The sequence below is a fragment of the Dendrobates tinctorius genome, unplaced genomic scaffold, assembly GCF_039654945.1.
Source record: "Dendrobates tinctorius isolate UK_male_01 unplaced genomic scaffold, ASM3965494v1 ptg000196l, whole genome shotgun sequence".
Taxonomy (NCBI): Eukaryota; Metazoa; Chordata; class Amphibia; order Anura; family Dendrobatidae; genus Dendrobates; species Dendrobates tinctorius.
This window is the reverse complement of record NW_027361863.1, coordinates 26,953,467-26,971,181: the sequence shown is the minus strand read 5'-3', so window position 1 is coordinate 26,971,181 and position 17,715 is coordinate 26,953,467. Positions and strand designations below refer to the sequence as shown.

The 17,715-nt window shown below is 43.3% G+C and overlaps 1 protein-coding gene across 10 annotated transcripts in view; it reads left to right on the top strand.

Annotated features, from left to right (window-relative positions):
* Positions 1 to 17,715, top strand: part of SORCS1 (sortilin related VPS10 domain containing receptor 1) — a 955,194-nt gene that overhangs the window by 277,562 nt on the left and 659,917 nt on the right. For all 10 annotated transcript variants that reach the window (XM_073553077.1, XM_073553078.1, XM_073553082.1 and 7 more), the window contains exon 2: positions 4,798 to 4,865. In XM_073553077.1, coding sequence (XP_073409178.1) covers positions 4,798 to 4,865 — 68 coding nt within the window. The remainder of the gene's footprint in view (positions 1 to 4,797; positions 4,866 to 17,715) is intronic.

Below are 17,715 nucleotides of genomic sequence, written 5' to 3'. Positions count from 1 at the left end.
TGTTTCAGATCTCATCCGAAATATCATAGAAATAATAAATATCATCAACTCATAATGAGTAAAAGTAAACGGAGGAGAATGGCTGCTGTGTGGATCGTATGCATTTATGGATGAAAGATGCGTATTCTATCTTTTTATTTGCTTCTCTAGTCTTAAGGTACAATGGGTAATGAGCAAGTGACAGATGTAATTTACACATATGCCTGGAGCACACTAAGTTTATAGTAAACTAACCTCATCCTTAACTATAATATTACTAGACATGAGTGAATCTGAGAACCTTTCGCTTGATTTTTCTGACTTCGGCATTTGGCAAATTACTGGTAAAAGCAACGTATTATCATCTCATGTGTCAGCAGACCCCAGATCTTACCCAACAAAGGGCTTAAAAAATATTATACTCACCTGTCCTGGCACCGCAGTGTTCACCTCGCAGGTCACTTCCTCCGGCTCCAGCCTTCACTTCCATCTTTAGATTTCTTTACACTTCAGCGCCCATAATAATAAAACAGAGGAAAGAAGCAAGAGGCTGGGCCTGGAGCTGCAGCGCCAAGACAGGTGAAAGAACTCCTTCCTGGCCCTAAAAAGAATTATGCAGAATGGCAGTCAGAAGGCCACAATTTATTCAAATTTTTACAAATTTATTTTTTTTTTAAATGAAATTTGAAGCAAATTCTATTTGTCTCAACATAGGTTACTCATCTCTGTATATTACTCATTTAACATGTCAACTAATATCATGTTACTATTGTGCATACTTGGACATTGTTTTATTGATGGAGAGTAATAAGCAAGTGACAGATATTTTAAAGGGATTATCCACTATTTGGGTAACCTCTTCTTAAATACAATATTTTCCTTTGTAAAATAATAATAATGGATACTCGCCTTCTGCACTAGAGCCATGAGCAATGTTGGTGCCGGATCTCCCAAGGTTTACATAGCATTGTTATGCTACATGATCACTGCAGCCCATCAACAGCTGTGAATGGGATGAGGGCTGTCCAAGGGAAGTCTGAGAATTGCTGCTCATTGGCACCTCTGATTGGCTACTCGAATGCTGTGGACAACCCCTTTAACATGTACTGAAAACTAGAACACCGTAGTCACGTGTTGAAATGTTACTCATGTAATACATAGTGAAAAGCTGAATTAGTTTTTTTCTTTTATAAGATTTCCTCAATATGCAGAGGATTGTCATGTTTATGTTCTGCTACATTTCTTTAATTAAGATAAAAAGGGTAATAAGCAAGGGAGGGAGGTGTAGTTTTCTAATTTAATCTGTACCCCAGTGATCACCAGTTAAACTGACAGTTTATATATACTGTATATATATATATATAAAACATTTACTATTTGTTAGTGTGAGCATAAATGATTTGTCTAGTTTGATAAACATACATTCAGTAGAGATAATGATCGAGTGACAGATGTGCAATTTGCTAATTTTTATTTACACATTAATGTTGGTGAGAATGTATTGTGTGCCTTGAGATAATGATCGAGTGACAGATGTGCAATTTGCTAATTTTTATTTACACATTAATGTTGGTGAGAATATATTGTGTGCCTTGAGATAATGATCGAGTGACAGATGTGCAATTTGCTAATTTTTATTTACACATTAATGGTGGTGAGAATGTATTGTGTGCCTTGTCTGAGAAATATAAATAGAAAGGGATAGCAGCACGGTGGCTCAGGTGCAGGTGCAGCGCTGCAGTCCTGGGTTCAAATCCCACCAAGGACGACATCTGAAAGGAGTTTGTATGTTCTCCCCGTGTTTGTGTGGGTTTCCTCCAGGTTCCTCCCACACTCCAAAGACATACTGATAGGGAACTTAGATTGTGAGCCCCATCGGAGACAGCGATGATAATGTGTGTAAAGTGCTGTGGAATTAATAGCGCTATATTAATGAGTAAAGTAAATAAAGGGATAATGAGCAAGTGATAGATGGTAGTAAGGCACCTTTTAACTTTACCTGTCATATGAGTGTGGGTAACATATTCAATGTATATATTAGTATTTGTATACTGCTTGTTTGTAGCTTAATAAATGCACATATTAAAGGATAATGAGCAAGTGACAGATGTGTCGGTATTAATGTGCTATTCTGACGGCTGTTGTAACAGTGACAATATCTGTAGTAATATATGTGTCTGCTATGACACTGCTGCATCCCGCTAGACCTGAGTATTTGGAGGAAATGTGACAAATGTCTCTTTCACACAAGAGAGAATTAGACTCTTTTCATGGGTAAAGTTTCCACAATGTCCCTTAAATCGGCCACAATGGGAAGTTTTTATCATTCATTCCACCTGAATGTTCAATGCAGGAAAATCAGTGTTAGACCCACTAATCAGGTCTGTATTCACCTCCGACATTGCCGGGCATTTAGCGGGAAATTGCTTTTTTTAAAGTGTTTAATACCATTAAAGTGTCTGAGGAGCTGCCGGAGGATGAGGTCCTCACTGAGGGTCTTGTGTAATGTCAGCAGGACCTCATCAATGGAGAGGGAGGAAATCCAGACCAAAGACCGAGGTGGCCATTCTGTAGAGGAATCGCCGAGTCTCTAAAGAAATATCTACAAATGTTTCATTAAGATGTTATTAACAATTCTTATAAGTTTGGTAAAATCTCGAACAGCTGCAGCAAAACAAATCTATTCAGTATCCGAGTCTGCAGCGAGTGACGCTCAGGATAGGAACAGAATATGAGACGCTCATGGGGGCATATCATGCCAATGGGCCTCCAGCACCTTCTCCACTTTCCTTCCCAATTTATTTTATTATCATTTCCTTTACTCTTTCCTTCAATTTAGTCTTCAATTGTTCTAATAGTTTCCTTTCCATTCTCCACATTTCATTTCTTTTTCTTATCTCTCCTTTCATGATCTCTTTCCATTTTTTCTTTCTTTCCTTCCTTCCTTTCTCCCTTCTTTCCTTCCTTCCTGTTCTTTCTTTTTCCCTCCCTTTCTTACTTTTCCATTCTTCCTTCCTTCCTTTCTCTTGTGATTCCTTCCTTTGCTTCCATTCTTTTCTTTTGGTTCCTTCTGCTCTTTCTCTCTTCTTTCCTTCCATTTCCATTCTTTCCTCCTCCCTTCCTCTGTTTTGTCCTTCCTTACTCCCTTCATTCCTTCCTTCATTTTCTTCCCTCCTTTTTCCATTTTTTCTTCCTTCCTGGGTTCGGTCATCCCTTCCGTCTTTTTCCATTGTATCATCCTTCCTTTTCCCTCCTTTCTCCTTTCCCTTCCTCCTTCCTTTCTTCCTCCCTTCTTTTTAATTCCTTCTTTTCTTTCTTTCTTTCTTTCTTTCTTTCTTTCTTTCTTTCTTTCTTTCTTTCTTTCCTTTCTTTCTTTCTTTCTCTGGCCCAGTCTAGCAGCTACTTTAATGGCTGACAAATATGGGATCTCTTGCTTGGGCCTAATTCGTTATGACATATTTATTGACGTTGGTGCAAAAAGTGTCACAAATCTGCGCCCAGTTATTGTATAGCAGCAACAGACATCAGATTTATTCACATTTCTTAGTAGCCATGCACCTCTTACGCCTGATTTCTATTGGCACAAAATGTATTAAGACTGTTGTTTTATGGCACAACATAAAATTGCCCAAATGCTGAAGTAATGGGAAGTCTCTCCTAGAAAGCTGTGTCTGCTATACAGTACACTGCCTCCCATACTGCCCAGTATTCCACAGGCAGGAGCATTGGAGCAGAAGGTGAACTTCAGCTACAGGTCATTTCTAGAAGGGTGATGTCAACCTCGACATTTCTCCTGCACCTCTACTCGGGGTGGCTGCTACATTCAGACGTCGGAGCGTGATAATCATATGTAAAGAATAAATACTGATTGTCACTTGCCCCTCATCCATCTCTGGTGCAGCCGCCTTCTCATCTGGTCTGCACTCAGCCATCTTTGGCGTCTTCTGCGCTGATGTGACGGGACGTGGCTTATGGTGGAGGCAGCGCAGGAGGCGCCGGAGATGGTGCAGTGGAGTCCACACTGGTGACTGGAACAAATCAGGTGACCGCCAGCTGCCATTTTACTAAATTCAGATTTTAGAGAATATTTTCATTTTTTTGGGCTCTTTCGGATCCAAAGCATTTCGCCTCAAAGCGATTCACTAAACTCCAATAATTAGTCATTGTCACTTTACCGATCATTTTTGTTATTCGTGAAATGCGTCCATTTTGTATATTATTGTAATTCTCGACCCGTAACGCCCCGGCGTTCTTGCATTTGCTCCTTGCTTTTGGAAACTTTGCGCGATTCGTGCTTGGTATCTGACACCTCCACGTTGACAGTCGCCCGGCGGAGGCGAAGCGCCTGCTCCGTGTGACTTGGCGCCTGCTCCGTGTGACTTGGCGCCTGCTCCGTGTGACTTGGCGCCTGCTCCGTGTGACTTGGCGCCTGCTCCGTGTGACTTGACGCCTGCTCCGTGTGACTTGACGCCTGCTCCGTGTGACTTGTCGCCTGCTCCGTGTGACTTGACGCCTGCTCCGTGTGACTTGACGCCTGCTCCGTGTGACTTGACGCCTGCTCCGTGTGACTTGACGCCTGCTCCGTGTGACTTGACGCCTGCTCCGTGTGACTTGACGCCTGCTTCGTGTGACTTGGCGCCTGCGAACGTCCCAGTCGCTCTCTGTTAGCTTTATAAGTCCTGTTCATTGTATTACGCGCCCATTATAACGAATGCTAACGCTCCCCTAGGGTCAGCTCCACTTTTTGCTTTTACCAGATGGTAATTGTTTCAGACTAAACTGAGATTCTTTCCCTCTCTGTCTCCTTCTCGCCTGCAGGTGATTCTAATTCTGACAAAGCTGTACGATTACAACCTGGGAAGCATCACGGAGAGCTCTCTGTGGAGGTACGTGCAGACACCCAGCTTCTAATTGCTGAGATACTTGAACATGGATTTGGTGGCTGAGGTCTTTATACTCGGAGTAATTGGACATGTGAGATATCTGATGACGGATGTCCCCAGGCGATACTCATTGTCTTTTCTCGTATTCAGTCCTAGATTTTCAATGAATTCACCCAGCAATCAGATCTTTCATAACCAGAGATGTCATTACAGGAAACGCTGTTCTCGTTTCATTTCCTTCGTTAGTTTGTAGCGACTTGACGGCATTTGATACAAAAGTTCTAATCAATTTTATAGGAGTATCTTTATCTTCATAGAACACCGAGCTCTAAATTTCTGAACCACAGCTCCCAATATTCTGCCTTTTCTTTAGAGTGGCAAAAATACATAGATACCCCACTAATGAGCCATGGAGACTATTGAATGTAGATTTGAAGGGAAACCCGTGAGGATGATTTTAGTGCTGTGGCTGTATAGTTCAGGAAATAACAATAAAAATGACACCTCACTTGTAGCAATCCGATGTGCCAGAGCTGAGAAATGAAGCTTTAAAACTACATGCAAATTAGCCAGGAAGTGCTTTGGCTTGGGCGTGTCCATGCACTGCAAATGACACGCCCCCGAGGAGCTCAAATACTACAAGAAACATTTAAAACTTGATTTCTCAGCACTGGCACATCAGATTGCTACAAGACGTATATCATTTTTAGCCTTGTTCCATGGCCTATACAGTCACGCTGCTAGTTTAAGTAAGAAAAGTGCTCTTACAGGTTTAAAGGCTATTTCTTGAAGTTGAAACATCCCAATCCAAGCTTGAAAATGCAACATAAAAAAAAAGAAAAGAAAAGCTATGGCATGCTTGTGTGAGTCAACCTAAACTACCTTTCCAGTATTGTGTTGCATCTGCTCTTTTATGATTCTCAGCCCCTAATCACACAAATGCTGCCAGGATCGGTGCACATTGCATATGTCACCTACATGATTGAAATGATACTGAGCAGGTTAACAATGACTTCAAGGTGCAGAATGGGAGCAAACAAAACTCATCATGTTCAACTTAGCAAAACAGACTGTACCCTGTTCTCTTCCGAGGACACAAGACTTGATGCAAATTGCTTCCTCGGAGACTGGTGTGCACAGTAACGTAAAATGCAATATTGCACTTAGTTCTTGGTTTTATTAGATGAAGTGGGAGCACGATGAGCGTTGCACAGAGCGAGTTCATTAGAAGCCACCGTCATGTGTCAGGCCCATCACTCAGCATGTGTCCCTGTATCTCATAATGAGGTCCACTGGGGTTCTGTCGTGGTTTCCGCCATTGAGAAAGCAAGAATAGTGCTGCATGCTGTGTTATTCCTGCCGTAAAAAAGTGATGGAAGCTCTGACGGGACAGCACAAATAAAAGGCCAACCGCCCATCCTGCCCTCCTGATACTTTCCGCTCTAAACTTCTATCAGGTGGCTTTGGTAAAATTTGACTTGTCAATAATATGGATGGCGGAATTATTTAGCTCTTATGGCAAAATCTGGCCATGCCATAATACTAATATGTGTTTATTATATATCTGCCAACTACACGGCACTATTATTTACTAATAATATGGCGGTATTATTTAGCTATAATATGAGTAAAATGTGACCCATTCAATAACACTATTGTGTGTTCATTATATCAGGTTTATTTTACATGGCACAATAATTTTGGATTCTGTATGGCAGCATTATTGAGCTACGATGGCTGCAGCTTTGCTAAAATACGGCCATGCAATAATACTATTATATGGATATGATACTGCTGATATACCACGGTATCATTTACATGTGGCGGTACTATTTAGCTTCGATTATTGTGGTTTTGGTATATTATGGCCGTGCAGTGACACTATTAGATGTTTAGTCTATAGGACTAATATGTGTACAATATATACGGTACTATTATTTGTGCATTGTATGGCGGCATTATTTTTCAATATTAGACTATATTTCTTTCTTTTTTTGTTCTCTTCCATAAATTAATTTTCCGGCTGCTCCACAGTGTTTCATCCAGTCCTGGGGATAGCTCCATACAACTAGCGCCCCATTAACTAATTTGCACAGTCTCATAAAGCGCGGCTGTAGATATTGCTGACGATCCCGTTCTAAGCACTAATGACACTTAGGTGACCGACATCCCGCGCAGTCCTATATATAGCAGGATATGTTATCAGGAGGTAATTACATCGCCAGTACCTGGCGGATAATGAGAGCCTGTAATTAAATGTGCCGCTTCTTAAGGCAGAGAAAATAATCCGTGAGAGTGTAAATCCACTGAGTGCAGCTGTCGAAGGCGAACCTGAGACGTCCGAGCTGAAGACGAGTCTTGCAAGATGTCGTATCAGCAGATCACAACTCATACAGGGGGTATAATGGAGAGGGGTGTGATGGGGGGCCGGGGGGCCGTACCCACTGGAGCACAAAAAGCACCTCACCCATTAAGGGCTAGTGAGAGGTGAAGTTTCTAATCCTGACCGGCAGGGCCCCTCTTATCCTGTAATGTCAGGTACCCCAATTTATTATGGGACACAACCTTGATCTGAGATCAGTGAATCTTCAAAAATTTGCTAAAATTCAGGCAACAGATATAAAGATTTGATCTCAATAAATTTGGTCTAAGTCCAAGAAGCCCAAATAGTTGTGTGGAAGGGGTTAAAATACTAAGTAATAGCTCTTTATGCTCAGCTTACCCCACCCATTCTTATGTTGCCTTCATCGCTCGTCCATCTCCTGCGCTGTCCTCCTGTTCTTGTAGGAGGAAAAAGAGAATCCCGTAGTGGAGGGTTGAGGACCTGTGGAGGGTCGAGGACCTGTGGAGGGTCGAGGACCTGTGGAGGGTCGAGGACCTGTGGAGGGTTGAGGATCTGTGTGGGGTAGGGACCTGTGGAGGGTCGAGGACCTGTGGAGGGTTGAGGATCTGTGTGGGGTAGGGACCTGTGGAGGGTTGAGGACCTGTGGAGGGTCGAGGACCTGTGTGGGATAGGGACCTGTGGAGGGTTGAGGACCTGTGGAGGGTTGAGGACCTGTGGAGGGTTTAGGACCTGTGGAGGGTTTAGGACCTGTGGAGGGTTGAGGATCTGTGGAGGGTTGAGGACCTGGGGAGGGTTGAGGACCTGCGGAGGGTCGAGGATCTATGGAGGGTAGGAACCTGCAGAGGGTAGAGGACCAGCGATGGCAGCAGAGGCGGCTGAAGAACAGGAGACGAAAGATGAACAGAAAGTTTTTGTTTTATTTTAATATTTTTCCAGCCAAAAACAGTTCAAGCCAATTGATTTCCAAAAATTTAGGATTCACCAGAAATCACCATTTCCTGGAATTTCCCAGAAAAATCTATTTGTTCATAATCAATTCACTCCTCTCTAATTGGCTCTCTAAGCAGTCACTGCGCTCATAATCAGTTTTCCATATAATTGGGGAGAAGGGGGTCTCTACTTTTGACAATTACTACTTTTTAGAACAGTTTACAATAAGCAGATCACAAAGTTTCCTCACTGCCTGGATCCCCCAGAGATGATTTCTTATCCACTGGGAAATCTAGCAGTAAGTTAAGTTTTTCTGCAGCTCCCCCACAGGGGAATTGAAGTACTACATGATGCCAATCACATCAACAAGCTGTGTCTGTAATGCAGGTCAGGACAGGTCCTCCAGATAGAGAGGTTCTCTTTATATGACCAAGAGATGATGATCCGAAACAGAAGACCCTCTAACTATCTAAGACTTTACATAAAAATGGGTTTTCCTACAGTCAACATTTATTACCTATAGACTGAAAAAGTGATAAATGAGTGATCGCTGGAGGTCTTAACCATAACTAGAATTGAGATCCAGAGTACTCCATTACTCCTTGCCACTAGATCTTGGGACCCCCATAATGTGCCCGACCAGCCCTCGGGGCCGATGGGGTCATCTCATGATGTGGGTCAAGGCCTAAACGGCAAAGACCAATTCTTGAGCTTAGGGAGCAAGTGAAGAACCGGCGCACAGCTGCGACCGTAGGAACAGATGAGGGGACAAGTGAGTAAGGCGTTATTGTTTTATTACCCCCTTCGTAGCTCATCCATTTATTTGGGGAACGGCAGGGCACAGTCCATTGATTCCATATGAGTCAAATTTCCTTGGCAAATTATGGCTGTTTCCATCATCTCTACCCAACAGTGATCATATCGCTACAGATATAGCAACTCCCAACCTAATCGCTATGGCACACGATGGCGTTACCGCGCTCCCTAAAAAGTATAATTCATAGACAGAGACAACACATGAAGATTGGACGCTGCACCAGAAAGGACACAGGATCAGATTTGCCTCAATATTTTTGGGGATCCTGATTAGATGTAGAATGGTCTGAGCAGCGACCAGGTGTAGGAGGGTGGACTAATATGTGGACCAGTCTGGGTGCAAAGGACAAATGTATGTGTTGTGTAAAATGGTTTACCGTAACATATATATGAATGTGTAGGACGAAGAACGGATTAGCTAGGGACAGTGGAGTACAGAGCTTGGCCACTTGGAGGAGACACAGTACAGGAAAGAAAAGGCCTTAACAACAGCTAATGCTAGGAAAAGCCAAGTCATGGTGGGCGGAGTTAGTGGAACAGGAGAAGGGGATTTCCAGGTGGAAGAGATAAAAGGGGGAGGTCCTCAGACTAGGAAGAAGAAGAGCTCCGGAGGAGACAGAGGAGAGAAGAGCTCAGGAAGAGACGGAGGCAAGAGACAGAGAAGAGAGAGTGAGAGCACGGAAAGGGGGGTGGCCCCGAAAGACAGCGGAAGGGACAGAGAGCCTGGGGTACCGGACTGCTGGAGAGCTGGGCACTGAAGAGAAGTAGGTGTGGCAGCAGGTGGACGGGACGAGTAGTTGATCGCTGTGGCCGTGGGCCTAACGGTGGCCACAGTGAGAGAGTCTGAAGCGACGTCGCAGCGGGGAAGCAGAGGTTACGGGTACCCGAGCAGGTGTGCAGAAGCTGTCTGAAATTGCTGTTACTGAAGAAAGGAACCGAATAATGAAAAATCTGTTGATACAACTTCAGACTCTTGTCTTTGGTAATGACGGAAGCATGCGGTAGGGACGCCCCCCAGTCGGCACACGTTCCTACACAGGAATGTAGCAAGCGGAGGAAGCGGTGCAAAAGGAGGGATTTCCCCAGGCAGCAATTGCGTTGGCAACTGAGAATGTCTTCCTTAGGGCTAGTGACAGGGCTTGGACAAGGGATGGGGGTAGGGTTAGGGATAGGGTTAGGGTTATATTTATTTCTAGGGTAAAATGATAGTTACATAAAAAGCACAAAAAAATGTAAAGAAACATCAAAAGATGTATGAATGTATAACTTGTCATTTTAATAACGTTATGTTCAAATTGCAACAAAAACACTGGAGGGGTAAAGGGAAAATTCTAATTCTATCAGTATTGTCTTCAAATACAACACATGTTTATAGAATAAGGGGGTTCAATGCCGGACTAGTGGAAGGAACTCCGAGAAAGCTGATGTTCCGCGGGATACGGGGCGCAAACTGTGCAAACCACGCTACAGCACTGACAGCGACATCACAAAAATTCCCTAAGGAATCCAAGAAGAGTTCATTCCTCTGTTCCAGCAGAATTGGTGATGAGTTATTATAAAACAATAATCCAATTTTATTCCATTTCATTGACTAAAATCAAATTTCCATTTCCCAAAAAGATTCATGTGAGATGCGGCTGAGATGCGGCTGGTAAATCTGCGCTCGCTGTGTAATTAGGTTTATGTCGGTGATGGATTTGGTGCAGTTTGCTCTGCAATATTTGTTTAACATCCTGCAGTAAAACTCTGAACCAAACTCAGGTCACCGAGATTCTCCTGCGATTCTGTTCATGAAATATAAATAGAGCAGAGGGTGAGTGATCCTGATCAGAGGAAACAGCCGGGAAAGAAGGAGCCAGACACAGAGATACATCAGATACAGAGGAGGAAATGCAACCATCCACTGAGTCTACAGATACATTGTATATAACCCTAGTGTATCAGGTCTGCTGGTAATATCTGCCACTGCAGGACATGGACCATGCTGATACAACCTGGGCATCTCCTGTATATAATTATATATGTACAGCTGGTATAACCTGGGCATCTCCTGTATATAATTATATATGTACAGCTGGTATAACCTGGGCATCTCCTGTATATAATTATATATGTACAGCCGGTATAACCTGGGCATCTCCTGTATTATTATTATATATGTACAGCTGGTATAACCTGGGCATCTCCTGTATATAATTATATATGTACAGCTGATATAACCTGGGCATCTCCTGTATATAATTATATATGTACAGCTGGTACAACCTGGGCATCTCCTGTATATAATTATATATGTACAGCTGGTATAACCTGGGCATCTCCTGTATATAATTATATATGTACAGCTGGTATAACCTGGGCATCTCCTGTATATAATTATATATGTACAGCTGGTATAACCTGGGCATCTCCTGTATATTATTATATATGTACAGCTGGTATAACCTGGGCATCTCCTGTATATAATTATATATATATATATATATATATATATATATATATATATATATATATATATATATATACAGCTGGTATAACCTAAGAATCTCCTATATATAATTATATATGTACAGCTGGTATAACCTGGGAATCTCCTATATATAGTAATATATGTACAGCTAGTATAACCTGGGCATCTCATGTACATAATTATATATGTACAGATGATATAACCTGGGCATCTCCTGTATATAATTATATATGTACAGCTGGTATAACCTGGGCATCTCCTGTATATAATTATATATGTACAGCTGGTATAACCTTGGCATCTCCTGTATATAATTATATATGTACAGCTGGTATAACCTGGGCATCTCCTGTATATAATTATATTTATATATATACAGCTGGTATAACCTGGGAATCTCCTATATATAATTATATATGTACAGCAGGTATAACCTGGGAAACTCCTATATATAATTATATATATACAGCTGGTATAACCTGGGCATCTCCTGTATATAATTATATATGTACAGCTGGTATAACCTGGGCATCTCCTGTATATAATTATATATATATACAGCTGGTATAACCTGGGCATCTCCTGTACATAATTATATATGTACAGATGATATAACCTGGGCACCTCCTGTATATAATTATATATGTCCAGCTGATATAACCTGGGCATCTCCTGTATATAATTATATATGTACAGCTGGTATAACCTGGGTATCTCCTGTATATAATTATATATGTACAGCTGGTATAACCTGGGTATCTCCTGTATATAATTATATATGTACAGCTGGTATAACCTTGGCATCTCCTGTATATAATTATATATGTACAGCTGGTGTAACCTAGGCATCTGTATATAATTATATATGTACAGCTGGTATAACCTGGGCATCTCCTGTATATAATTATATATGTACAGCTGGCATAACCTGGGCACCTCCTGTATATAATTATATATGTACAGCTGATATAACCTGGGCATCTCCTGTATATAATTATATATGTACAGCTGGTATAACCTGGGCATCTCCTGTATATAATTATATATGTACAGCTGGCATAACCTGGTTATCTCCTGTATATAATTATATATGTACATCTGGTATAACCTTGGCATCTCCTGTATATAATGATATATGTACAGCTGGTATAACCTGGGCATCTCCTGTATAGAATTATATATGTACAGCTGGTATAACCTGGGCATCTCCTGTATATAATTATATATGTACAGCTGGTATAACCTGGGCATCTCCTGTATATAATTATATATGTACAGCTGGTATAACCTGGGAATCTCCTATATATAATTATATATGTACAGCTAGTATAACCTGGGCATCTCCTGTACATAATTATATATGTACAGATGATATAACCTGGGCATCTCCTGTATATAATTATATATGTACAGCTGGTATAACCTGGGCATCTCCTGTATATAATTATATATGTACAGCTTGTATAACCTTGGCATCTCCTGTATATAATTATATATGTACAGCTGGTATAACCTGGGCATCTCCTGTATATAATTATATATATATATATACAGCTGGTATAACCTGGGAATCTCCTATATATAATTATATATGTACAGCAGGTATAACCTGGGAATCTCCTATATATAATTATATATATACAGCTGGTATAACCTGGGCATCTCCTGTATATAATTATATATGTACAGCTGGTATAACCTGGGCATCTCCTGTATATAATTATATATATATACAGCTGGTATAACCTGGGCATCTCCTGTACATAATTATATATGTACAGATGATATAACCTGGGCATCTCCTGTATATAATTATATATGTACAGCTGGTATAACCTGGGCATCTCCTGTATATAATTATATATGTACAGCTGGTATAACCTTGGCATCTCCTGTATATAATTATATATGTACAGCTGGTATAACCTGGGCATCTCCTGTATATAATTATATTTATATATATACAGCTGGTATAACCTGGGAATCTCCTATATATAATTATATATGTACAGCAGGTATAACCTGGGAATCTCCTATATATAATTATATATATATACAGCTGGTATAACCTGGGCATCTCCTGTATATAATTATATATGTACAGCTGGTATAACCTGGGCATCTCCTGTATATAATTATATATATATACAGCTGGTATAACCTGGGCATCTCCTGTACATAATTATATACACTCACTGGCCACTTTATTAGGTACACCATGCTAGTAACGGGTTGGACCCCCTTTTGCCTTCAGAACTGCCTCAATTCTTCGTGGCAGAGATTCAACAAGGTGCTGGAAGCATTCCTCAGAGATTTTGGACCATATTGACATGATGGCATCACACAGTTGGCGCAGATTTGTCGGCTGCACATCCCTGATGCGAATCTCCAGTTCCACCACATCCCAAAGATGCTCTATTGGATTGAGATCTGGTGACTGAGGAGGCCATTTGAGTACAGTGAACTCATTGTCATGTTCAAGAAACCAATCTGAGATGATTCGAGCTTTATGACATGGCGCATTATCCTGCTGAAAGTAGCCATCAGATGCCTGTTCTTAGCTGAGAGGAGTGGTACCCAGTGTGGTCTTCTGCTGCTGTAGCCCATCTGCCTCAAAGTTCGACGCACTGTGCGTTCAGAGATGCTCTTCTGCCTACCTTGGTTGTAACGGGTGGCAATTTGAGTCACTGTTGCCTTTCTATCAGCTCGAACCAGTCTGCCCATTCTCCTCTGACCTCTGGCATCAACAAGGCATTTCCGGCCACAGAACTGCCGCTCACTGGATTTTTTTTCTTTTTCGGACCATTCTCTGTAAACCCTAGAGATGGTTGTGCGTGAAAATCCCAGTAGATCAGCAGTTTCTGAAATACTCAGACCAGCCCTTCTGGCACCAACAATCATGCCACGTTCAAAGGCACTCAAATCACCTTTCTTCCCCATACTGATGCTCGGTTTGAACTGCAGGAGATTGTCTTGACCATGTCTACATGCCTAAATGCACTGAGTTGCCGCCATGTGATTGGCTGATTAGAAATTAAGTCTTAACTAGTGTTGAGCATTCCGATACCGCAAGTATCGGGTATCGGCCGATATCAGCGGTATCGGAATTCCGATACTTAATTCCGATACTTTTTTCATATCGGATTCCGGGATCGGAATCGGAATAGGAAGTTCCCATCATGCTATGAGCCTGCTTGCTTTGATTAAGCCAATGGGAATCCTCCGAAGTGTGGGCACATCCTGTTAGGCATGTAGGCATGTTAACTATTGGCATGGCTGTGATTGGCTGCCGAAATGATGTCATGATGCACTATAAAAGCCACCGCAGCCGCCATTTCTGGTCACTCTGCTGTGAATTCAGTTAGGGACAGGCTGCTGTAGAAGACTGTGAGGGACAGTTAGAAATAGCGATTCTAAAAACAATATTGTGCTTTATCCAGGCTACATAAACCACCACTGTAGCTTGCTTTTCCCTAGCAGCGCTGTTTTCACAGCTGTCTGCAAGGGCTGTGTGAGTGCAGCTCACGCTGTGGAGTGGGTCCTGCAGCCACGTCAGGCTGTAGGCCACCCAGTGTGATCACTGCTGCCTCATACATCTTTTAATTTTTGAGCTGCATTTTTTACATAATTTCAATCTAGTGTGCTTCCATCCGTATCCATATACGTTGGTTGCAAACACTAGTAGTAGACAGCGGAGCCTTTCTGCAGCCTTTCAGTGCTAGTGTCCACTTTGCTGCACTGTTCACGGCTGTCTGAGAGGTCTCTGACTGTGTGTGAGTGCAGCTCACGCTGAGTAGTGTGTCCTGCAGCTACGTCTGGCTGTAGGACGCTCAGCGTGCGTCACTGCCTCACACATATTTTTATTTGAGTGCAGCTCATTTTTTCTTCTATTAGTGTGCATCCATCCGTCTCCATCTACGGTGGTTGCAAACACTATATAGGAGTACACAGCGGAGCCTTTCTGCAGCCTGTCAGTGCCAGTGCCCACTTAGCTGCACTGTTGACGGCTGTCTGAGAGGTCTCTGACTGTGTGTGAGTGCAGCTCACGCTGAGTAGAGTGTCCTGCAGCTACGTCTGGTTGTAGGACGCTCAACGTGCGTCACTGCCTCACACATATTTGTCTCTGAGTGCAGCTCATTTTTTCTTCTCCTATTAGTGTGCATCCATCCGTATCCATCAACATTGGTTGGTTGCAAACACTATATAGGAGTAGATAGAGGAGCCTTTTTTTCTGGCTTGTGCCCTGCCGGCGCAGCCAGATTAGTATTACCCAATTTTTTTGGAGCCTCATCTTTTGCATTGTAGGTTACCTGCCTGCATTGTAATAGCTCCAAAAAGTTGGTGATACTATCAGTTTCAATTCTTTGTTCTCATACTTTGAGTTTGTTTCAAACAAAGAAACCACATAAAAAGTTCACCAAACACTACATTTTGAACTTGTGTAGGCCACATCAGCTCCTATTAAAGTCTAGTCCACACACACACACTTCATAAAATTAGTGTTTCTTGTACCTGTAACCAGCTGTTCAGGAATAAGCACACTAAGGCCCCCCTTTGTCCTTTTTTGCCTATCTTAAGCAGTCTTGCAAGATGAAGAAGGCAGGGAGTAAGGCGCGGGGGCGTGGGCGTGGGCGTGGAGTTTCAGCAGGGAGAGGACGTGGGGATTCTGCAGGGAGAGGACGTGGGGATTCTACAGGTAGAGGACGTGGGGATTCTGGGCCTGCTGCGGGCACCAGTGGATCAGCATCCCCCAGTTTTAGCAGGCAACAGTCCTTTATGCGCAGCTTTGTAGGACCTCAACGTACCCCACTGCTGCGGGAGGAACAAATTGAAGCCGTTGTCGGATGGATGGCAGCTAACGCATCGACTTCAATTACTTCCGCATCCTCTCAGGGTCAGAGCACCGAAGAGCAACCATCTGTCTCTTCACCACCTGCCAAAGTGCCCAGGCAGTCAGAGAGACATGGACAGGAGCCATCACAATCTCTACTTCTGTTCTCGGAATCTGTTGGCTTGGAAAGAGGGGGCCAGCCAAGCAGCATTCCTGAATGTGAAGAAGAGGGAGTATGCAGTGATGCGCAACTTCTTTGTCCCTCTGAATCTGAAGAGGCGAGTGGGCCAGTGCCTATGGTCAGCACACCTCAGTACGCATCAGATGATGACGAGACTCAGTTGCCACTTTCTGGTGCGTACGGTGCTGGCGAGACAACCCCGGAGAAGCAGCTGTTTGAAGAGGGGAGGGAAGATGATGAGGTCCTTGACCCATCATGGCGTGAGCAACAGGAAGGTGGTGGGAGCAGCTCGGAGGAAGAGATTCCCCTACCGGCCAAAACAGGAGGCAGAGGGAGGGGGAAGACTTGGTTGCCTGTACCCTCCACTTCGGCACCCGTTAGGAGCATTCCTCCTTCCAAAGGCAAACCGGGCGCTCACAAGAGTTGCAGTGCGTGGTCCTTTTTTGACACAGTTGCAGATGACATTTGCTTTGTCAAATGCAAGCTGTGTCATCAGAGAGTCAAAAGAGGGAGAAATGTCAGCAACCTCAATACCACAAATATGTGGAAACATGTGCGCACCAAGCACGAGTTGGAGTTGCAGAGACACCCTCAAGACGTAGGCCAACGTACAGCACCACCTACCACCTCTTCAGTTCGTGTTGGGCCCTCTTCCTCCAGCTCACACACTGCTGGTTCGGCTTCCTCACAGGATCGCCAAGGAAGAACCTCTGCCACTGTTGTCCGGAGACCCTGTCAGATTCCACCCATAACAGCACGTTCCCATCCATCACAGCCATCGGTAGCACAGGCATGGGATAAAAGGCGCCCTTACTCGGCAAACCATCCCAGAGCACAGTCTCTGAATGCTGGCATTGCCAAACTTCTGGCAGTTGAAATGCTGTCATTCAGGCTGGTGGACACTGACACCTTCCGGGACTTAATGGCATTGGCAGTCCCCCAATACAACGTGCCCAGCCGCTTTTATTTCAGCAGGCGAGCCGTCCCTGCCCTGCAGAAACATGTTGAGGGCAAAATAAAACATGCGCTACTAAACGCCGTTAGTAGCAAGGTCCACCTGACCACCGATGCGTGGACCAGTAACCATGGACAGGGACGATACCTTTCCCTCACTGCCCACTGGGTCAATGTTGTGGAGCCGGGTACGGATCTGGAGAGTGGCGCTGTACGTGTTCTTCCAACGCCACGGATTGCAGGACTCCAGTCTGTACACATAGACTCCTCCTCCTACTCAAGTTCCTCAGAAACAGCAGAGCAGGAGCCTGTTACGACCGATATGAG